Source organism: Rhinopithecus bieti, unplaced genomic scaffold (genome assembly GCF_001698545.2).
Source record: "Rhinopithecus bieti isolate Rb0 unplaced genomic scaffold, ASM169854v2 scaffold_15737, whole genome shotgun sequence".
In the NCBI taxonomy this organism is placed as follows: Eukaryota; Metazoa; Chordata; class Mammalia; order Primates; family Cercopithecidae; genus Rhinopithecus; species Rhinopithecus bieti.
In genome coordinates, this window is record NW_016808222.1 from 158020 (window position 1) to 183333 (window position 25314).

The window sequence follows — 25314 nt, forward strand, 5'->3', positions numbered from 1 at the left end:
AAAAAAAAAAAAAAAAAAAAAAAAGGTCTACAAAACCAATATATAATCATCGTATCCCCTCACCCTTCTCCCCTGAAGCAGGTCACAAGACCCTCATCTAAGAGGTGCCCTCCCTGGACCCTGAGGAAAGGGACATCCTTATCTCCGACGCCTCGGACTTCCCTGAGCAGGGACTTCACTAGATGAACGCTACTGGACTTTCCTCTCCCTCCTCCCCTCTTCATTCCTCCTCTGGGAAAGAAATGAATTATCTGATTGGTGAGCTGGAAAGAAACATGGGGCATAAATGGCCCAGCCCCTTTCTTACACGGAAAGAGGATGCAGAAAAGTCTATTCTCTCGGCGATGCAGTGAGCTAGTAGGGCAGGCTCTACCGCCCCCCACCGCCCAATCATGACCCTCACAAGGGAGGCCTGTGATTTAGGGCTGAAATTCCATTCAGGGCTATGTCAAAAAGAAGCCCATTTGTCCATGTGTCTAAGCTGTAATACAACCTCCAACATAGTCTTTGTGAATAACGAAGCTATGAATTTGATCTCCATAGGCCTGATTCTTGCATCAATATTTCAACTTAGGCCAAAAAGGAACCTTTTTTCCAAAGAGAGAACCAAACACTTAGAATCTGTATGCACAGAATGATGGGCGGGCAAGTTTACTCTTCAGAGACTTTTACTAATTTGTGTGGAAGTATCCAGGGTTCTTTTGCAAGCAAATCCAAATCCAAGTCCCCTGCACCTGTGGACTCCAGATCTCCCTGCCCTCAAGAGCTCCAGGGCAAGAAGTCTCAGGCATTACTACAATTCAGCTGTGTGGTGTTCAGAAGCTCGGAAGCAACTGTGACTGGACAGCCAGACTACAGACACTCCTGTTACCATTTCTCATTAGTTATCCAAGGGAGAGGAGGGACCCCATTAGCTCATAGTCTACAGTGGGCTGTGTTAGATGGCAAGACTTCCAAGAAAGTCATTAACCTCTCCAAGTCTTTGTTTCCTCAGCTAAGAAAAGGATGAGGATACGACAATATCCACCCAACAGGTATTATTCACATTGCTGTTATGAGCATCAGAAAAGATAAAAATGCAGATGTGAAAGGTAAAAATGCAACTACGTAATGCACTAAAAGGAATGATGTAAATATTATCATCTATGAAAGAATAAAAGTGCCTGCTCTCTCCTCATGTGAATAGTGTGCTCATCCTTCAGACTCAAATGGGGAAGCAGAGGGTTTTTTTTCTTTATTTCCAAATAATTTCAGGCTTCCAAAAAGTTGGAAAAATAGGACAGAGTTTGTATACCCAGTTCCCCTAGATAACATCTTACATAACACTTTTGAAGGGTGCTGGCAATTATTTTGTAGCATTGCCCTTTGGTCTGTCTGATGTTTCCTTATGATCAGATTCAGGCTACACATTTTGGGCAAGAGTCTACGGCCATATCACCCTGAACACACCCGATCTTGTCTGATTTCAGAAACTAAGCAGGGTCGCGTCTGGTTAGTACTTGGACAAGAGACATTATGGGCAAGAAAACCACAGCAGTGATGCCGTGTTCTCAGTGCATGGTATCAGGGCTATGAGCTGCATGCACAGCTTGTTTCTGGTGATGACCACATAGCTAGGGTGGTCTCTAATGTAAGGTTACTACTGTTCCCTTGGGAGTCACTAAGCATCTTAGGGGAGGTTCTCAAGACTCTGCAGATACCCCATTTCACAACACACATTGCCCCCTAACTTTAGTGTCCACGGAGTGTTCTTGTCTGTACCCATTACCATTGTGGTTTGTCAAACAGCAATTTTCTGTTCCCGTCATTTCTTCCACATCAGCCAGAATGAATAGGGAAGAGCTCTCCCTCCCACCACTGACATGTTTACCCAATTATTTATATACTATAAACACATCGATATTAATTGATTCTGTGGACTATATAACTCATTACAGTCATTATTTATTTTCTTTCTCACATAGTCCCAGATTTGGCCATTGGAAGCTCCTTTATGTTGCTCCCGTGTTCTTTCGACAAGCCCTGTCCTGTTTTCCAGCAATTCTTTACTTTCTGGCACAAGATCTTCTAGGTTCATCTTGTACTTTCCTGGCCCTGGTGCTGGAATCAGCCAGGAGCCTTGGTTTCTTTTGTCAGAGAATGGCATCAGAACTGAGGCCTTGGGTGCCAAGGGTCTCTGCCTCTAGGCCCCAGAATAGCAAAGTTCTGACCCAGAGCCACCCCTGTGGTGCCACAGTGCTTCAAGTTATGTCTACTTTAGTAGATCTGTTAATTAACAGAAAGAGTTAGGTTTTGTTCTTTTTTTAAAAAAAGTACTTAGTCTATATAACCAAAATATGATATATAAATTCATTTAAATTATTATACCTTAATGCCCCTCCTTCCTATCCTGATTTTTTTTTGTTAATAAGCACAATTATAATAAGCTGCTTTTCAGTATTGCATTGTTACATATGGTAATACTTTTACATTGCCCAATATGTCTCTAACAAAAATAACTTATTTTGAAACGACTTCTCGGCAAACACTGGTGACTACTCTGGTTAAACAACTAAGCCAGATCATTAGGCGAAGGCTAAATGAATTAAGAAGCAGCAAGACAGGGTAACATAAGTACAGTGAGAAGGTGGGATGTATTCCCAAAAACATGCCTCGGCTTTCCCGAGCTCAGTCAAGGGTTTTTATTGTTGTAGTTGTTAAACTAAGAGGGATTGTTCTGAGAGGGAATGGTATAGATGTGGTAATGGCATGGAAAATACACCTGGCACTCTTCTAACACAAAGGTGGTAAAAGCTAGACTTAACTCTATGTGATAACAGCTGGGCAATCTCTCCTGCATTCTTTTTTTTAATAGTGGTAAAATATATATAGCATAAAATTAATTATCTTAACCATTTTAAAGCACACAGCTCAGTGGTGTTAAGTATATTCACACTGTGTGAACCAAACAGGTGTGGTTCATCACTTCAATCTTTATAACTTTTTCATCTTGCAAAACTGAAACTCCATACTCATTAAACAACTCCCTCTACCCTGAATTCTTTACTAACCAATCCAAGGGAGAGTCACCCTCTTCTCTTACAAGCCCTTGGCCAACATTTTGCCATAACCTTCATGATTGAGCCATGTGGACACCTCATCCCACTAAACCAGTCTCTGGAACTCAGTCTCCTGAGCAGCCAGAACTCCCTATGTAATTCTGGGATATCCCAATGCCAACCTTGATTTGGTAACTAAAGCTACCAACACTCTGTACCCACACTGGGCTGACATATCTAGGCTTGGTAAGTAAAGTATAAAGAAGTCTATGAAAGGTTTTCTCTCCGTTCCTTTAATTCTGAGGCCCTAGACCCCTGTGTTCTGTTTTTATGACTTTCTCAAGTAAATCAAAAAGACACACTTTAACTTAGAGACTGTAAATTGAGCAACCTTGTGTTCAGCCTGTTTCCTATGGAAAAATACATATTTGATGAGCCAACAATATGTCTCCCACCTCCAACGAAGAGATGTGGTAAGAGGAGAAAGTAAAGTGATGACAAAGCTCTGGCCAGTGTGCCGAGTCTTTCCTCACTTTTCCAAAGTGACCTTAACACAGTTGTTTCAACAACTAGTTTCTAAACAGATTTGAAGTGATGAACACAAAACTGTCAAATATCTTAAAGTTTGTCACTTTGGTGACCTGAAAGCACACTGGCAGGAAATTCTAACTCCAAGAATTTCAGAGTGACAAGGCATTTTAGCTGATCATGTACTTCTCTGGATATGAGGATCCATTTGTGGGAAGATTCTCTCTTGGCTCTTTCAAGGTTGGAGGGAGAATCAAAAGAAACCATGGTTGTCAAAACACTTTGTAAGACTAAACAAGTGAAAGGGATTATAAGCAAGGAGGCAAATGAGGTTCTTAAACGTGCACCGGCCCAGAAATGAGAAGGTGGAGCATCAAGATGTAATGCCACCACTGCCTGGCCGTGGCACTTGGCTATGTCACTTGACACCCAGGGTGTCTCACTTGTTAAATGGTGACTCAAACTCCCTCCTTGGCTGTCTCACAACTTTGTGTTAAGAAGCAAATAGCTATTTGTGGAGTGAGGAGTACCAGAAGGAGTAACATATGAGGTATGGCATTATCATTTTCTGTTCAGACTAACTCCATAAAAGCCACATTTCTTGTCCACATCCAAGCTTCCTCCACTTTGCATGTGTCCTTTTAGGCTGCTCCACATTACATTTATAAGGGCTTACTTTGACACATGCATTAGAAGACCTATTAATTAAAAGGCAGAGTGAGAATGTCTATTATTTAGTTTTTAAAAAGACTATGAAAACTGCAAATGTGAATACAGGTTGAGCATTCCTAATGTGAAAATCCAAAACTGAAATGCTCCAAAATCTGAAACTTTTGAGGACGAGGACCCACATGACAGCTCAAAAAAAAAAAAAAAAAAAAAAAAAATGTTCACTGGAGTTATTTTCGGATTTTGGATCTTTGGATTAGGGAAGCCCACCCTGTGCTATCATGAAAACACTTCTCAATTATTTCTTATATTTCACCTCCACTTCCTTTTATGTAGCTTTAACCTCTTCCTCTCTGACTCCTTCCCAACTCAGAAATATACACAAACCTCATTCATTTCTATTTAAAGTAAAACCAGCAAGAAAGGTAACTCCCTCAATCTTCCTTTCTCTCCTAACGCACCCTTCTCCCACTCCTTCTTTTCATAGGCAAGAGCTTCAAAAAAGAACTGATGCTCACTCTCCCTACTTCCCCACCTCCCATTGACCTTTAGCCATGCAGCCTGACTCCTGCCTCAACTTCCCTGAAACCTTACGAGCTAAAGGTCTCCAATGACCTAACTATGAAATGCAAAGGATACTTTTTCACCCGTATCCATGAAGACCTCTTTGCCACACCTGGCTCTGCTGACTGCATTCCAGAACTCACCCCTCCCCCAAGTCCCTTGCCTGTCCTGTGGCCACCAACTCATAGAGTCTTCCTCTCTCACACATCTACGTAGCTCTTGTTTGAACTGTCATTGTCTCAGCCATCCTTCAATGTTCTGTGTTCCCGAAAGTTCCTTCCTCCATTCTCTTCTCTTTTGTTATGGCTCTCTGGGAAATACAGGTGTGGTTTATCACTTCAACGACTACGTGCATGCTAAAGACTTCCAGTCTACAGATGCAGCTTGTTGCTGACTATGCATATCATGCCCTTATTTATTATCGCTTTCAGTAATTTCTATTTTATTACAGCTTTCAAACTCAGCATTATAAAGTCGTTACTTAGGAAACTATCGGATGAGTTAGAGGATAACTATGAAGGAAGAGCACTTCTTTTAGAAGAAAACACAAAATTCCATGAGCAGGGACATACACAGTAAAAAAGGATATGGAAAACAAATGCCTTAAGATACTTAGAAGTTATTTTCAACTTCATCTCCATTCTGTAGCCTCTCCTGTATATTGCGTGAGTAGAATCCTAAGACAAACTACCAAACCCATGAGTATAAAGAACACATGCAGAGCTGAAATTTCAAATGCAAAATCCAAACTGCTAAGGATCTGCTGTATAATCTTAAAAGTTTAATAAACCTCTAAGGATGGATGAAAAGTGCTTTCTCATGTACTAAAACAGCTTTAACAGAGCTGCCTTAATAACTCACAAAAAACAACCTTCATGTTCAAAGACAGAATCTGTTAATTCTAAATGATCTGGAAAGGAACAAAAATTAACCAGGTATGATACCACAGAAAAATATCTAATGGAAGAGGAAAATATTGTGATATATTAAGTTTTAAAAAGTAGATTACCGAACAGTATAATATGATCCCAATTAAGAAAAAAATTTAATATCTCTACATATGAAGAGAAAAGAATGCACACAAAATAATTAGGATTATAGTAATACATATTTCATTCTCTTTGTGCTTTCTATAGCTCTGAATTTTCTACAATGAACACTTCTTAAAATGTATTTTTAAACCAAGATTATGCAAAAAATGTAAGAAAGAAATAATCATAATATAATATTTGATGAAAAAGTCTATTATGGTTACAACTGTATCAAGAAGCACATGCCTAGGAAAAAGACTGGAAGGAAATACACCAAAATTCTGTGTTCAAGTGGTCATCATTATGGTTGATGTTTGTCCTTTCCTCCATTTTCCCCAATGTTTGGCAGTGTGATTTACTATTTTATAACAAAAATAACTGCCAAAAATATTTAAAGACAAAAAAGACTGGAAAGGGAGTTGTGCCCCAAAGTTGAATTTCATTTTGCTTTCATGTAACAGTGCCACCTATTCACTGAGTCCCTGAGCAGCCACCGTGTTTCCTTCCCTGATTTATAAAATGGGCACTCTACTTGCCTAGGCCTCTCCTGACCTCACTGGTTTGTCAAACACAATGCACTATGCAAATATCAGTATTCTACTCCTTCAAGGTTTGGACTGTTCCCCTCTCTTCCCCCAGGAATGCCCACAACCCTTCCTGACCTGTTCACAGCAGATGCTCCGCGCTGTCTGGGTGCCTGTTGTGTATCACATGATGCAAAGTGAAGGCTGCTTGTTGCCATATCTGAGTGAGAAGATCTGTTAATTAAAAAGGCAGAGTGAGGTTTTTTATTTCCTTGTCCTGTGAGAAAAATCTACATCAGTGCAATTACACAACACAAGCTTTCCAATTATTTTATACATTTATCAATTTTAAAATCAAGTAACAAAAATCTACTGTATGTGTCAAACATTCCTGAAATACAGCCCTAATAACCTTATTTTTTCATTCTAGTACACAAAAAATAAGTTAACTGAAATTACTCCACAGCTCTCCACCCAAAGATAGGATTGTATCTTGTATATATCCTTCCAGGTTTTTTTCCCAAGTAAATCTATATATATTTTAATAAAACTTTATTAAAGCTGTGTATTATAATGGGCTATCATATACAGTTATCATGGATTACATACAGGAATTATTCTGAATTTTTTCTTCTCAATAAATCCAGAGTTGCTTTATCATAGCATCTGCAACATTCTGCTGACTGGAAATACGATAATTTGTTACCTGTACCTCATTTTCAGGCATGTAGGTTACTCCCAAAGTTTTGGCATTACAAACTACTGTAATAAGCCCCTTTACTCACTTGTCTAATTATTTCCTAAAAATACATTCCCGAAGGCAAGGGTGCTTATTTTGTAAGGTACTTTATTTTTAATCAACTATCTAATTTCCCATTAAATACACACCACAGAAAGCTAACATAAAGAAGGTGAAGACCAATCTGCCTTGCAGAATCTTAGGCCAGTTTATTGACCCAAAGATATCTCACAGACACACCATGGGGGCAGGTCCACTCAGAGAAGGAAACTTCCAGAAAGAATTTAAGTCCTGCCCTGTCTTACAATAGAATTGCCAATCTCCTTCCAGTTCCACTCACCTTAACAGTACACATCTCACAGAGAAGAGCCAGAGTCATTAAAAAAAAAGGCAGAGTCATTAAAAAAAGAGAATTTGTGTGTGTGTGTGTGTGTGTGTGTGTGTGTTCTGTTTTGTTTTGTTTTTAATTCTAAGACGTACAATGGGTGCAATGGCTTACGCTTGTAATCTCAGCATTTTGGGAGGCCAAGGCGGGTGGATCACCTGAGGTCAGGAGTTCAAGACCAGCCTGGCCAACATGGTGAAACTCCGTTTCTACTAAACATACAAAAATTAGCCAGGTCTGGTGGCGCATGCCTGTAATCTCAGCTACTGGGGAGGCTGAGGCAGGAGAATCGCTTGAACCCAGGAGGCGGAGGTTGCGGTGAGCCAAGATCGTACCGTTGCACTCCAGCCTGGGCAACAAGAGTGAAACACCATCTCAAAAATAAATAAATAAATAAATAAATAAATAAATAAGTACAGTGCCCTCAATTAAGTGAAGTTCCCCCCACCCCCCATTTGGAAGTTCAGACTTTCCAATGCACTCTAGTATTTTAGACTAGACATTCATTTTTATCTTGGACATATCAAGTTCCCTAAATTTTACACATCATGTAGGGGAAGATTGAAATTGTTCTTACAAGGCTGGTTAGGTGTGGGTGGTGGGAGGGAAGAAAACTCCACAGGTAAGGGGAAATGTCACTAGAAGACAAGTTATTTCCATCACAAAAACTTGTTATTATGAGAATACAGGTACCCCTTCCATAAATAAGACTCTGGGCAGTGACCATCAGCTCCGTTTACAAGCAGGGAAAGAGGAAGTGACTGACTGAAAAGGCTATCTACCCATTTGGCAAGAGTGTTTGCCCATTTGTTCACTTACAGATTCATTTTCAAGGGCTAGAAACACACAGTCTTTGAAATGTACTGTAAAAATATCCCCTTTTCACATTTGCCTTTAGCTTTAATAAAAGTCTCCCCAATATTGAAATTTTTGCTTAGTCATAACTATCACTCTTTTCTTTAACATCTCTGGTTTTGAGGGCATACTTAGAAAAACCTTCCCTCTACAAAGATTATATAACATACTTTTACCTGTGTTTTACTTTTCAATATGTAATTTGTTTATTCGTTTATAAGTTAAATAGATGGTACAAGATAGTGCTGTTTAATTTTTTTCCCTAATCTTTTGCCACATTTCCCAAGATTGTTTTTAAATAAACCACATCTTTTACCCCAATGATTTGACATGCCATAACACACTAGATATAAACATAAATTTGTTGTGCCAGGTAAATATTATATGTTTCAAAGTGCTAAAATAATTGAGACTGGGAACGGTGGCCCACGCCTATAATCCCAGCACTTTGGGAGGCTGAGACAGGCAGATTACTTGAGGTCAGGAGTTTGAGAACAGCCTGGCCAACATGGTGAAACCCTATCTCTAATAAAAATACAAAAATTAGCCAGGCATGGTGGCGGGTGCCTGTAATCCCAGCTACTCGGGAGGCTGAGACAGGAGAATCACTTGAACCTGAGAGGCAGAGGTTGCAGTGAGCCAAGACTGCGCCACTGCACTCCAGCCTGGGTGACAAAAGTGAAACTCTATCTCAAAAAATAAAAATAGTAATAATGAATTGGAAGGCCATTCAGCAAAGATGGTTCCTATACAAGCAAATGGAAACTCAACTCAATGTAAACACTCTAAACGAAACTTAAGCTTAGCCAATCAGAAACCGCCAACTCACCTCTAACTAGGAACTTCCCACTTGTTCCAGTCAAATATTTTATTTGTCTTGCTTCTTTAAATACTTCATAAGTTTCCCCCTCCCACTCCTTAGGAAGAACACTGAACTGCTTGTGTTCTAATGATATTCAATTCAGGAATCACTCAGTGCTCAAACCAACTAGCTAAAATATTACTGTGCCTAAATTAATCTGTTAACAAAAGCTAAAATTATTGTATCTTTACCTGACACAACAGATTTGAATTTACCAGAATATAATAATTATTAATAAAATAAAGTTACATTTTATTCCTCTTTTCTAAGGCATAAAGGTTTAGATTCTTCTAGTCCTTTATGTTTGTATACACATGTATATGAAGTCACCGAAATTCTATAGTATTTCTAGATTTATGTTAATATCACAATAAGCATATCATGCCACAAACTAATTTTTTATTAAACAGGATTTTTTAAGATATAGACCTAACTCATTTATTGAAAGTACTGTCTAGTGTTTTAAGAACGCATTTTCTCATTTTGTTAATAAGAAATGCTTCAAATACATAAAGTAGAGAAAATAATACTGCAAACACCCAAGTATAACCTAGAATCCATTTTGTGTAAAGTCTGAGCTACATTTAATTCTTTCCTGCATGGATAAGCAAGAAATAACTCATCTACTTGTTATAACAGCTTGGAAACTAGGCAAAAGGAAGACTGCATGTCCTCTCAAGGTCATCTTGGAGCACCGTCCAACAGGCCCACCCAAGGAACATTTAATTCCCTAGGAGGTATATATCTTGTTTGGCTTTCTATTTACTATTAAAACCTACACTCTGTAAAAGTATGTTAACGTGTAGATTTTTTAATCCGGTAGATATGTAAATAATTTCTGTGTGGTAAGATTATGGTTTTATCGCTTTGCTGGAGGTTAACCAGTTTAGTGCATAACAAACCTTATTTCAACACTTATTCTTTCCTCAGTTCTCCAAATGCTGTTACCAGTTTTACCATCTTGCTTGATTTCCTCATTGACATGTGTTGATTCCATAATTATGATACTTTGACATACTGGATTATTCTGCTGTCTCTTACACACAGCAATTTTCCATATGTGCGCAGGTCTGTTTTTGGGCATTCTTTTGTTCCATCACATATTTGCCTCTCTCTGCACTAGTCACACCATTTTTATTATTATGGCTTTCTGATACCTGTAAGCCAATTGGAGCGAGTTCTCTACTTTATTAAATATTCTTTTTGTCAGATTGCTATTATTACACCTACATTCTTGTTTATGAATTTCAGAGTTAGTCATTATAACATTACAAGCAAGTCCTGCTGGAGTTTTGACTGGGAATTCATTACATTATTAGGAAATCTACAGAGAATTGTTGTCTTTATAATATTGCATCTTCACATCTTTATATATTTATTCAGGTCTTCTCTTATTTCCCTCATAAAGGCTTTTAATATCTGAACACTGTACTGATATGCATGTACCCTTGCAAAAGAGCCATGCTAAATCTTTATACTGGAGGCTACGAAAAGTAACACACTGAACTTCAATTACACCTAATTAGTACATTGGAATATATGCCCTTATTCTGTCTTGTTTTAATGGCTCTAACTTTAAGTTTTTAAACAGCTTTATTGAGACATAATTCACAGACCATAGAATTCACCCAATTAATGTTTATAATCAATGGTTTTTAGTATATTCACAGACTATCACCACAATCTAATTTTATAACATTTTGTCACCCAAATGTATCCATCTATCAGCAGTCACTCCTCATTCTCCACTCCACCTCCTCTAGTCCTAAACAACCACTAATCTACTTTCTCTGTCTACAGATTTGCCTATTCTGGACATTTCATATCAATGGAATCATAAAACGTGTGGTCTTTATGCTTGGCTTTTTCAGTTAGCATGTTTTTAAGATTCATTCATGTGGTAGCATGTAATAGTATTTCACTCCTTTTTATTGCCTGGTATTATCCCATTGCATAGATATATCACATTTTGTTAATCATCTGTTGATAATATATTAATTATTTGCATTTTTGCAGCCATTACGGATAATGCTGTTATGAACATTCATGTACAAGTTCTTGGCCAGGCACGGTGGCTCACTCCTGTAATCCCAGCAGGACTTTGGGAGTCCGAGGCGGGCAGATCACTTGAGGTCAGGAGTTCAAGACCTGCCTGGCCAACATGGCAAAACTCCATCTCTACTAAAAATACAAAAATTAGCCGGGCATGGTGGTGCGCACCTGTAATCCCAGCTACTCAGGAGGTTGAAGCAGGAGAATTGCTTGAACCTGGGAGACGGAGGTTGCAGTGAGCTGAAATCGTGCCACTGCACTCCAGCCTGGGTGACAGAGTGAGACTCCATCTTAGGAAAAAAAAAAAAAAAAGTTATCGTGTGGACATGTATTTTCATTTCTCTTAATTATATATCTAGCATTGCTATGGAATGCTAAATATATGGTATGTGGAATTGCTACATTATGTGGTAACTCTATGTTTGACATTTTGAAGAACTACCAGACTGTTTTCCAAAGTGGTTGTGTGATTTTTCTGATCTTTTTTTTTTTATTATTATTTTTTATTTTTTTATTTTTTTATGTTTTTGTAGAAATGGTGCCTTGCCATCTTGCCCAGGCTGGCCTTGAACTCCTAGGCTCAAGCAATCCATCCACCCCAGCTTCCCAGAGTGTTTGGATTACAGCATGAGCCACCATGCCTGGCCGGCTATGTGATTTTATATTCCCACCAATAATGTACTAGAGCCCCAATTTCTCAACAGTTTGGCCAGTATTTGTTTTTGTCCATGAGATACGGTGGTATCTCATTGTAGTTTTTGGTGTGCATTTGCTTATCGACTAATAATGTTAAGAATCTTTTTAGGCACTTAATGGCCAATTGTATATCTTCTTTGGAGTAATGTCTGTTAGATTATTTTCCCATTTTTAATTGAGTTACTTATCTTTTTATTTTCCCTTGAATACTGCTCTAATTTTAATCACTAGGTAGAACTATTTGCGAGTGTAAAGCTTACAGCTATCTTTGTTTATACTTTTTCTCTCAATCAAATCATAGATAGCAGAGCCAATTCAAATTCCCCAATAAATCCAACACAACATGCTATGTTCCTGCACAATGAGATAAAAGCTAGCCCATATTTAAAAATAAAATAAAATTTCAAAATGAATAAAATATGTCCTTCAAGCTTTTCCATCAACATTAAAATCTCCCCTTAGGGGAGAAAAGGAATGAGTATAGATAGGCCAACTGATATGCTCTGGAAGCCACCATGTTTGTAATCTAGAGTCGAAATGGTATCCACCAAGCCAGTGCAGCCCTCTCAACTCCTGCAGAGACCTTGGCACATCTCACCAGGAGCTCCCCCTAGTCACCCCTACCAGGGTTGGTGCTTGAGCTCATCACTGGGATACTCATGGGCAAGCTAGGGAATCTAGTTCTGCCCAGCTATGTCCCCCCTCCCAAACCTGAACAGGAACCTCAAGGCACCAGGCACTCCTCTGTCCAACTCATCACCTGAAACACAGAGGGCACGTCACAGTAAATAAAAGTCAAGTACATACCCATCTGCTTGTGCGGCAACTGGCTCTTACCCATAAGTGCCACCTACTGGCTTCCAAGTCAAACTGCACAGTCCAATATAAAATCTGCGGACAGAATTGCGCAGGGCTATAGAAGCGAACCCAAAAGACCCTATCCAACATACTTACTCTATAGTTACACACTTAGAAGAGGTGGAAATGGGGCGGGGGGTACGGGGGGAAAGTCTATCTAAATGAAAATAAATTCAAAAACAAAAACTAGTAGCCTCTCTAGATGAGAAGAAACCAACATAAAAATTCTGGCACCATGAAAATCTAAATGTTGTGACATCACCAAAGGGTCACACTAGCTCTCTAGAAACAGACCCTAACCAAATAAAAACTCAGAAATGGCAGATAAATAATTCAGAGTATGGGCTGCAAGTAAGCTCAAAGAGATCCAAGAGAAGGTTGAAAAATCAACACAATGAAACCATGAAAATAATCCAAGAAATGAAGGAAGAGACTAATATCTTTTAAAAGCAAAACAAAACAAAACAACAAAAAACCCCAGAACTTCTGGAAATGAAAAATTCACTTAAGAAATTTCAAAATACAGTTGAAAGTCTTAACAGTAGACTGGATAGGCAGAAGAAAGAATTTCAGAGCTTAAAGACCTCCAATTCATATCACCAACTAATAACTTTTTAAAAATAGCTTGAGGCTGGGCGCGGTGGCTCAAGCCTGTAATCCCAGCACTTTGGGAGGCCGAGACGGGTGGATCACGAGGTAGAGAGATCGAGACGCATCCTGGCTAACACGGTTGAAACCCCGTCTCTACTAAAAAACGACAAAACTAGCCGGGCGAGGTGGCGGGCGCCTGTAGTCACCAGCTACTCGGGAGGCTGAGGCAGGAGAATGGCGTAAACCCGGAGGCGAGCTTGCAGTGAGCTGAGATCGGGGCCACTGCACTCCAGCCTGGGCGGCAGAGTGAGACTCTGTCTCCAAAAAAAAAAAAAAAAAAAAAAAAAAATACTTGAAGACCAACCTTTCAAATTACCCAAACAAAATAAAGAAAAAAGAATTTTTGAAAATGAACAAAGCATTTCAGACATACAGGATTGTGTAAAGCAACCAAACCTATGGCTTATAGGAATTCCTGAGAAGGAAGAAGAAAAAGTAAGCAACCTGAAAAATATATTTGAGGAAATAATTCAGGAAACTCCCTAATCTTTCTAGAGAGGTGAACATCCAGATACAAGACATTCAGAGAACACCTGCAAGATACTATGCAAGATGAACTTCACCAAGGCATATAGTCATCAGACTATCCACGGTCAACACTAAAGAAAAAATGTTAAAGGCAACTAGAGAGAAGGGTCAAATCACCTCCAAAGGAAAACCCATCCAACTAAGAGAAAACTTCTCAGCAGAAACCCTACAAACCAGAAGAGACTGGGGTCTATTTTTAGCATCCTTAAAGAAAAAAAAAATGCCAGCCAAGAATTTCACATCCTGCCAAACGAAGCTTCATCAATGAAGAAGAAATAAAATATTTTCTAGACAAGCAAATACTAAGGGCATCTGTCACCACAAGACCTATCCTACAAGAAATGCTGAAGAGAATTCTAAACATGGAAATGAAAGGACAATACTCACCATCATAAAAGAACACATAAGTGCAAAGCTCACAGATCTTATAAAACAACTACACAATTGAAACTCCAAAACAACTAGCTAACAACACTATGACAGGAATAAAACCTCACATATCAATACTAACCTAAATGTAAATGACCTAAATGCCCCACTTAAAAGATACAGAGTAGCAAACTAGGTTTTTTTTAAAAAAAAAATACAAGACCCAACCATCTGCTGCCTACAAGTGACCCACCTACTGGCTAAAGATACCTTTAGACTCAAAGTAAAAGGGAGAAAAAAGACATAAAATGAGAATGGAAAACAAAAGTGAGCAGGAGTCACTATTCTCATATCAAGTAAAACAGACTTCAAACCAACTAACAGTAAAAAAAGACAAGGACATTTTATATATAATGATAAAGGATTCAGTATAACAAGAAGATTTAACTATTCTAAATATACATGCAACCAATACTGGGGCACCCAGATTTATCAAACAAATCCTACTAGACCTAAGAGAATAGACTGATATCAACACAATTACAGTAAGGGACTTCAACACCTCCACTGACATCACTAGACAGATCATCGAGGCAGAAAATCAACAAAGAAACTCGGGACTTAAACTGGGTTACAGACCAAACAGACCTAAGAGACGTTTATAGAACATTCTACCAAACAACCACAGAATAAACACTCTTTTCATTTGTGTGTGGAACATTCTCCAGAATCAACCATATACTCAGCCATAAAGCAAGTCTCAATAAAATCAAATAAATAAAAATCATATCGAGTTATCTTCTCATATCAGAGTGGGATGAAATTAGAAATCAATTCCAAGAAGAACTCTCAAAACTATACAAGTACATGGAACCTAAACAACTTGCTCCTGAGCAACTCTTGGGTAAACAATAAAATTAAGGCAGAAATAAAAAAATTCTTTTAAATGAATGAAAACAAAGACACAACATACTAAAACCTCTGGTACACAGCAAAAGCAGTGGTAAGAGGAAAGTTTATAGCATTAAACGCCTACATCAAAAAGACAGAAAGACCTCAAATTAACAACCGAACATCACAACTCAAGGAACTAGAAAAACAAGAACAAACCAACCCAAAGCTAGCAGAAGAAAAGAACTAACAAAGATCAGAGCAAAACTAAATGAGATTAAGACCAAAAAAAAAAATAAAGGCAAGAAATCAACAAACTGGCCGGGCACAGTGGCTCCTGCCTATAATCCCAGCACTTTGGGAGGCCCAAGCGGGTGGATCACCTGATGTTAGGAGTTTGAGGCCAGCCTGGCCAACATGATGAAACGCCATCTCCACTAAAAATACAAAAATCAGTGGGGCATGGTGGTGCATGCCTGTAGTCCCAGGTACTTGGGAGGCTGAGGCAGAAGAATTACTTGAACCCAGGAGGCAGAGGTTGCAGTGAGCCAAGATCATGCCACTGTATTCTAGCCTGGGCAACAAAGCAAGACTCCATCTCAAAAAAGAAAAGAATCAATGAACTGAAAAGTTGGTTCTTCAGAAGGATAAACCAATTGGCAGACCATTAGCTAGACTAACCAAGAAAATGAAAGAGAAGATTCAAATAAGCATAATCAGAAATGATAAAGGTGATAGTACAACCAATACCACAGAAATACAAATAATCATAAGAGATTCCTATGAACTCCTTCACGCACACAAACTAGAAAACCTAGAGGAAATGGATAAATTCCTGAAAACATACAAACTCCCAAGATTGAAACAGAAAGAAAAAGAAATCCCAAGCAGACCAATAATAAGTAATGAAATTAAACCAGTAATAAAAAATCTACTGGTGAAAAAAAAAAAAGCAGCTCAGGACCAGATGCATTCACAGCCAAATTTTACCAGACATATAAAGACAAGCTACTACCAATCTTACTGAAACTATTACAAAAAATTTGACAAGGTGTAGTCACTCCATAACAGCTTCTATGAATCCAGAATCACCCTGATACTAAAATCAGACGACACAACAAAAACAGAAAACTACCAACCAATATCCCTGATGAACACAGATGCAAAAATCCTCCACAAAATACTAGCAAACTGAATCCAACATACATCAAAAATATAATTCATCACAATCAAGTAAGCTTTATTCCAGGTATGCAAGGATGGTTCAACATACGCAAATCAATAAACTAAAAACAAAAACCATATGATCATCTCAATAGATACAGAAAAAACAATTGATAAAATCCAACATGCTTTCCTGATAAAACACCTTCAACAAACCAGGCATCAAAGGAACATACCTCAAAATAATAAGAGCCATATGTGACAAACCCACAGCCAACATCATATTGAATTGGGAAAAGTTGAAAGCATTTCCCCTAAGGACGGAAAAACATGAGGACACCCACTTTCACCACTCTTATTCAACATAATACTGGAAGTCCGAGCCAAAGGAATCAGGCAAGAGAAAGATATAAAAGGCATCCAAATTGGAGAAAAGGAAGTCAAATTATCTTTTTTCATTGATGACATAATCATACACCTAGAAAGACTCCTCCCAAAAGACAGAAAACCCCAAAGACTCCTCCAAAAGACTCCCAGACTTGATAAACAACTTCAGTAAAGTCAAGATACAAAATCAACGCACAAAAATCAGTAGCATTTCTATATATCAATTATATTCAAGCTGAGAACCAAATCAAGAACTGAATCCCATTTATGTTAGCCACAACAAAAATCCTAGGAATACATTTAACCAAGGAGGTAAAAGATCTCTACAAGGAGAATGACAAAACACTGATGAAAGAAATCACAGATCATACAAACAAATGGAAAAACGTCCCATGCACATGGACTGGAAGAATCAGTATCATTAAAATGACCATATTGGCTGAGCGTGGTGGCTCATGCCTATAATCCCAGTGCTTTGGGAGGCCGAGACAGACTGATTACTTGAGCTCAGAAGTTTAAGACCAGCCTGGGCAACACGGCAAAACCCTGTCTCTACAAAACATATGAAAATTATCTGGCCATGGTATCACATGCCTATAGTCCTATCAACTAAGGAGGCTTAAGTGGAAGGATCACTTGAGTTTGGGAGGCATAGGTTGCAGTGAGCCAAGATCGCACCACTGCGCTCAGCCCAGGTGACAGAGTGAGACCCTGTCTCAAAAATAAGAAAGTATTTGCAGACTATGCCACCGACAAAAGACTAACATCCAGAATTTATAAGGAACTCAAACAACTCAACAAGAAAGAAACAAACAACCCCATTAAAAACTGGGCAAAAGGCCTGAAGAGATATTTATCAAATAAAGTAATACAAGAGGCCAACAAACACATTTAAAAAAAAAATACTCAACATCACTAATCATCAGAGAAATGCAAATTATAACCACAATGAGATATCATCTTACACCAGTCAGAATGGCTATTATTAAAAAATCAAAACACAACAGATGTTGGATTACCTGTGGAGAAAGGGGAACACTTGTACACTGTTGTTGGGAACAGATGTTGCTTCAACCTCTATGGAAAACAGTATGAAGATATCTCAAGAAGCTAAAAATAGCGCTGCCATTCGAGATAGCAATCCCACTATGTGGTATCTACCCAAAGGAAAAGAAATCTTTATATAAAAAAGACACCTGCACTCATACATTTATCACAGCACTATTCACAACAGCAAAGCCATGGAACCAACCTAGGTGTCCATCAATGGTTGAATGGATAAAGAAAATGTGGAATATGTACACAATAGAATACTATGTAGCCACAAAAAGGAATGAAATAATCTTTGCAGCAACCTGAATGGTGCTAGAAGCCATTATCCTAGGTAAACTAAGTCAGAAGCAGAAAATCAAATACCACCGGTTCTCACTTCTGAAAGCTAAACAATAGGTACACATGCAAATAAAGATGGAAATAACAGACACTTGGCACTCCAAAAGAGGGGAGGGAGGATGGAGGTGAAGGTTGAAAAATTACCTTTTAGATATAATGGTCAATATTTGGGTGGTGAGTACACAAGAAGCTCAATCCCCACCATCACGCATTATACCCATGTAACAGACATGCACATGTACCTTCAAATCTAAAACCTTAAAAATAAAACATGGTATCCACTAGAATTATGAAATGCAGGACTCTGACACACCACTGGAAATCTATTGCTTAATATTATTGGCTACATAAAAAACATTTGTCTTTCTTACTAAAAAAAACTGCTTGCCAGACCAAATTCTACACAAGGATGATTCCTCAAAGAGCTGTTCTCATGGCCAATGATCAGAGGAAAGAGGAGGTGCTGCTGCTGACAATGAGAAAGCAAGAAGAGCCCAAAAATAAAAAGATACTCCCCAAGTATCATTTTATTGCCAACTCCAATCCCGTTTTGCCAGGCCTGTCACCAGTGCTTTCAGAATCAAAGGAATATACTTTCAACTTTTTCTCTCCACTCTGGCCCTGTTCCTTAAGAAGGAAAAACTAAACAGCTGAAAAAGGCCAAAGGGCAAGCACCAACAAGGATATAACTGTTCTATTAAACGAGAAACTGGCGAATTGATAAACTAGATAATCTTCTCCCCAAATAATCTATGCTTAGACTTCTTACAAAGACTTCCTCAATCAAAACTGTAACCCTTAGTATTATCTGTAGGGTGTGGGTAATCTCTAGATTCTTTGTAGTTTTCTATGTTTTTTTTTTTCCCAAAAATGATAATGCACTATTTTAACAATCATGAAAAAAGTTAAGCATGTATTTTGAGTAATTTAAGTCTATATTCATGAAGGGAATATTCAAATATTAATTTAAGGAAACACCCTCTGATCATCCCTTTTACATCACACATAACTCAAAATAGTTCTCCTAAGAAATATGCAAGAACAGTATAATTTATTCTTTTTAGCCCTCTCCACATGAAGAACTCAGAATACATCAGTACTCAATGTGTTTCTCATGTTATTTTAGACTTTTTAGAAGTCTTCCAAGCTTTCACTACTTTAAAAAAGTCAGTTCTTGAATGTGGTTTTTCTAATTTTATCTTTTCTATTTCCTGCATTTGATAACATGCTTCAATAGGTCTACTATTATATTCCTGAATTGCTTTCAAACTTATTACTTTATGCACATTTACCATCTCCTTAATGCATCTACCTTTGCTAAAAATGAACTATGATTCATGCCTTATTGAAGGAATCAGCCCTCACAGGAAGCTAAGAAATGGCGCTCTCACGAGTTCTCTAATACCAGCCTTGTTTCCCATCTTTGGCAGATGAGAAAAACGCAGCACATGAGGACCATGTGAATGTGATATTTGCCAAGTGTCCCTTAGCTTTATATGGAAAATGGAGAATGACAAGTTCATTCAAACAGATGGATTCATAACTGTTTGAACAGCTTCTCTCAAAAGGTAATTCCCTTTATCACGTGTTTTACATTTGTATCAGAAACTGGGATTAAAATAGAGAATGCAAGGCAAAAAAAAAAATCTCTGCAAAACAATGAAACTGGGAAAGAGAGCAGTGAATGGACCATAATTTAAAAAGATAATGCTCTAAGTGGAAAACTTATATTTAGTAAACTAAAATTTAATTTTTATCCATAAACATTTAGGAATGCCATATTCCAGGCATGGTATCAGATGTTAAAACACACAAAATAATAGCATGCCTGCTCTCAAAGATGATACCTGAGTGAGAATAAATTATAAATTCCTGAATCTGAATCCAAAAAATCTAACTGAATAAAAACAGGATAAAAGAGATGTGACTTAACAACATGGTAAAAAGTTGCTAATTATTTTAAATGAATTTATGAACACAACAGAACATGAATACTGATACAACTTAAGTTGTATTAAGAAAACTATAGCATCGGCCGGGCGCGGTGGCTCAAGCCTGTAATCCCAGCACTTGGAGCCGAGATGGCGGATCACGAGCCGTCAGAGACGAGACCATCCTGGCCTAACACGGTGCAAACCCCGTCTACTAAAAACTTACAAACAAACTTAGCCGCGCGACCGTGGCGCGCGCCGTAGTCCCAGCTACTCGGCGAGGCTGAGATAGGAGAATGCGTGAACCGGAGCCGGAGGCTTTGCAGTGAGCTGAGATCCGGCCACTGCCCACTCCAGCCTGGGCGACAGAGCGAACTCCGTCTCAAAAAAAAAAAAAAAAAAAGAAAACTATAGCATCTAGAATGAGGAAAATAGCATCTTTCCTAAGTTTCTTTTAATTAACTTTTTTTTCTTTTTTTTTTTTTTTTTTCCGGAGACAGAGTCTAGTTCTGTCGCCCAGGCTGGAGCGCAGTAGTGGGACCTCAGCACACTGTGACCTCTGCCTCACAGGTTCAAGCAATTCTCCTGTCTCAGCCTCCCAAGTAGCTGGGATTACAGGCACACACCACCACCATGTCTGGCTAATTTTTGTATTTTCAGTAGAAACAGGGTTTCATTATATTGGTCAGGCTGGTCTCGAACTCGTGACCTCAGGTGATCCACCTGCCTCGGCCTCCCGAAGTGCTGGGATTACAGGCATGAGCCACCGCACCCAGCCTAATTAACTCAGACTTAAAAATATAATTATCTCTTAATCAGAGTACAAACTTTATAAAGGCAGGATTGTATCACAGCACCTAGTACAGTGTCTTCCAGGTAATGATCTTCAATAACACTGTGCTGGTTGACTGAACAAATAAAGGAGCAAATGAAGGATAACATCATTCTCCTCTAGTCAGACCAGTCACACCTGGCCTACCTGATGTTCTAGACATACTCTTTTAAGAATATCAACAACAGGAAATGCAGGCCGGGCACGGTGGCTCATGCCTGTAATCCCAGCACTTTGGGAGGCCAAGGCAGGCAGATCACTTGAATCCAGGAGTTTGAGACCAGCCTGGGCAACATAGGGAGACTCCATCTCTACAAAAAATACGAAAAATTAGCCAGGCATGGTAGTGCATGCCTGTAGTCCCAGCTACTCGGGCAGCTGAAGCAGGAGGATCGCTTGAGACAGGGAGGTTGATTGAGGCTGCAGTAAGCTGTGATCACATCACTACACTCCAACCTGGGTGCCAGAGGAAGACCCTATCTCAAAAAAAAAGAAAGAAAAAAAAAGAAAGGAAAAGAAAAAAGAAAAGAAAAGGAAGGAAGGAAGGAAGGAAGGAAGGAAGGAAGGAAGGAAGGAGGGAAAGAAAGAATTGGAAGAAAGAATTGGAAGAAAGCAGAGAAAAGAAAGGAATATGAAAGCTTCATTCACTAGAAAGATTTTGGTTCACCTTCTAGACCACCTTCTCTGGAGCAAAATCCTACTCTCAAATGACTCAGAAAATACATAATAATGTGTATACATAGAGTAATAAAACAAATACGACAAAATGTTAAAACTGAATTAAGGACATTCAGAAGTTCTCTGTGTTACTCTTGCCCTTTTTCTGTAAGTTTGGAATTATCACAAAATCAAAAGTTTTTTTAAAAGACAGCTTATTGGCATGATGATCCTGTAACAAAGGGCAGAGACAGGGATTAAATGTGAGTGGCAAGTGGATCTCAGCAACCTGTGGGCCAACCAATGCCAGTGGAGAATGCCAAGTCCTTGGGCCACAGGCACACCAACAGTCCAGAAATCCTTTGGTGGCAGAGGCAGCAAGGAGAGAGGCCAATGCAGAGACAACAGGATGGGGCCCTCTACCAGGTAGCAGTCCCCAGACAGGAGCCATCCCTACATCACCTCTTCCTGCACCCAATGTCATGTCAGAAGGAGGAGAGAGAGGGGAAACCTTTTAAGAAGGAAGATATAAGACCGATACACAGTTTAAGTTTTTACTTGACTAGGCATTTACCCCTCCCACATCTCTCAGAAAACCTGAGTCACTCCAAAGGAGACTGCTGGAAATTTGAACAGATGATGTAATTTTTAACTGACCACTTAATGTGCTTTTCTGTCCTCAATGGGGATGAAAGTTCCAGAGCAAAGAAGAACAGCTGAAAAAAATAAAAGTACATTTTCCTATAAAATACAAAGCATGATTCAGACCCTACTCATTGAGGGGCAGAACAAGATGACAGAATATAAGGCTCCACTGATCATCGCCCCTGCAAGGAGACCAATTTAACAACTGTCTACAGATAAAAAGCACTTTCGTAAGAACCAAAAATCAGGTGAGCATTCGTAGTACCTGGCTTTAACTTCACATCGAAGACGCTACTCACTAAGAAAATGGAAGGCGGGCTGGGTACAGTGCCTCACACCTGTAATCCCAGGGTTTTGGGAGGCTGAGACAGGAGGATCACTTGAGCCCAGGACTTCCAGACCAGCCTGGGCAACATAGCAATACCCCATCTCTACAAAAAAATAAAAAATTAGACGTATGTAGTGGCATACACCTAGAGTCTTAGCTACTTGGGAGGCTAAGAGGGCAGCCTGAGACCAGGAGTTCAAAGCTGCAGTGAGCAGCACTGTGCAGTGCACAGGCTGTTGCCCAGGCTGGAGTCTCTAAAAACATTTTTTTTTTCCATTTAAAAAAATTTTTATAAAGAAAATGGAAGGTAGTGCTTGCTATCTCTTTCAGCAAAAGAAACTACTCCAACAGCTGCTGTTTTCCTGGCCCACAGTCATAGCAAATTACTGACCAAGTTGGAAACTTAGAACCAGAGCCTGTATCTTTTCAAATTCTTTCCTTAGGCAAGCAAATCACACTCCTTCACATTATTTAAAACAAACAGCAATGGAATGTTGGATTGGCAAGAGAGAGGCACAGCTCCTGTTTCATTTTGCTAGTTTTCTTTGCTGGTTTTTTAAATTAAAAACAAACAAAAATCCTTTTCCTGTTGGAGGGTTCTCTTATTTCTGACCAAAAACTTCTTACCTAATCTATGAATTATCCTTTCTCACCACATGACTGGAGCGTGATTTAGGAGAAGGCATGCTGGGACACACAGCAGACCACTGTGTTCCTGTCCTAGGTATGCCAGCCACTGGCGGGCAGTGTGGCTTTGCGCCACTCCCTCACCTCCGTGGGCCTCAGTGTCCCCATCTGCAAAAGCAAAGCAGCAATAACAACACCTGCCCTATCTCCCTCCCAGGGATACCACAAGGAAAGAACGTGCTCCATTTTGTAAAATCACTTTTTAAACTGAAACATCACATCAATGTAAGGGAATGAAGTTGCTGATGTTATCAGAGGAGTTATACAGGAGTATAGTGGTGCTGATGTTATCAGAGGAGTTATACAGGAGTGCAGTGGTGCTGATGTTATTAGAGGAGTTATGGGAGCCAAGAACTTCCCATTAAACAGACCATTATATTCCTGCTATTCAGCAGTTCTGCTTAATGCTTCCTGCAGTCACGGGGCAGATGCCACTGAGGCAGCATTTGCCATTTGCATTGCATCCCTCCACACTGGAATGAGATATTTTCAGATGTAGAGCATATACAGGTTTTCAGTGGGACACTGAATGGGGCGGACATTGCCTTTTCTTTTAAAAGATTACCACCTAAAACAAAGAGTAACAAAGTTTTTCTAAAGATAATTCTAACAAGTTTTCCTTTTATTCGCCTCATGACCCATGAGAGGAAGAAAAAAATAAAGGCTTCCAAAACGTCATTTTCTCAGGCTAGATAGTATGTTTCTTCTCTGGGTTCTTTGGTTGGAGTTTACAACTCATAGTATAATTATTGGTCTACTTTTCAATTACAGTGAGTAGCTTATGAGCTTCTTTTTTTTTTTTTTTTTTTGAGACGGAGTCTCACTCTGCCACCCAAGCTGGAGTGCAGTGGCCGGATCTCAGCTCACTGCAAGCTCCACCTCCCGGGTTTACACCATTCTCCTGCCTCAGCCTCCCGAGTAGCTGGGACTACAGGCGCCCGCCACCTCGCCCGGCTAGTTTTTTGTATTTTTAGTAGAGACGGGTTTCACCATGTTAGCCAGGATGGTCTCGATCTGACCTCATGATCCGCCCATCTCGGCCTCCCAAAGTGCTGGGATTACAGGCTTGAGCCACCATGCCCGGCCTGCTTATGAGCTTCTTAAGGACAGGAACTATCTGTTTCTTAATCCAGAGATGTTCAATGACTGCTTGATGAATGAATGACATTCTTCCTGATACAATTAGCCCCTTGCATCAAATACAGTCTTCCTACTTGGCATTTTACGTCACATATGTAGATCATGAAAAGTACCCATGAATATTTCATCACAGAAACCTTCATTCACAAACAAGCAGCTTTCAGTAATATAAGGGCTCTCCCCACAAACATCTATTAGTAGGAAAAACAAAACTGAAGAAGGAGCATATAAATACTCAAGTAATTAAACTCTAGAGTTTTTCTTTAGTTCTTCAATATGTGGCTGTTTCCATAGTTGATGTGCTGTATTTATTCAGCCTGTGGTATCAAGCAGGCATATGAAATGGTTTTGCTATACAGGGATGCTATTACTTTAAAAATTAAAACAAAAACACCTAAGCTAATGTTAAGGAGGGGTGATGGCAAATAAACGTTATATATTGGTTCTTGGTTTGCCGGATCCAAGGGCTCAAATTCTGTCCCAACTACTAACTAAGAAAGCAATGACTACAGCCCCAAACCACAAGAGAAATTCAAATCTTGGTTTCATACTTTCCTGCTTTCTAAATTACAGCCACCTATAATGACTCGAAATAAAATATTCTATAACCCATTAATCTAAAATGATCACCAAAGAAATCCATTCATACCACTTGGTCACTAAAGACTTTCCACACCTATAGACTGATAAAACATCAAAAGAAAAGTAAACCATGCATGAAATTCACATGAAACTCATGTTGTTTGGTCTTCTGCAACTACCACCTAAGACTCTCTGACAAAGTCAGAGAACTTGGGTAGAATGGCACCGTTAAGTCATTTCTTACCGAAATAAATCACCAGGCCAGGCGCGGTGGCTCACGCCTGTAATCCCAGCACTTTGGGAGGCCAAGGCGGGCAAGATCACCTGAG

General features: G+C 39.2%; 1 protein-coding gene across 4 annotated transcripts in view; it reads right to left on the bottom strand.

The window, feature by feature from the left end:
• The window catches only part of TTC39B (tetratricopeptide repeat domain 39B), a 98261-nt gene that overhangs the window by 50176 nt on the left and 22771 nt on the right, over positions 1 to 25314 (bottom strand). For all 4 annotated transcript variants that reach the window (XM_017885948.1, XM_017885949.1, XM_017885950.1 and 1 more), the window contains exon 2: positions 6493 to 6588. In XM_017885948.1, the coding sequence (XP_017741437.1) occupies positions 6493 to 6572 (80 nt within the window). In that variant the 5' untranslated portion in view covers positions 6573 to 6588. The remainder of the gene's footprint in view (positions 1 to 6492; positions 6589 to 25314) is intronic.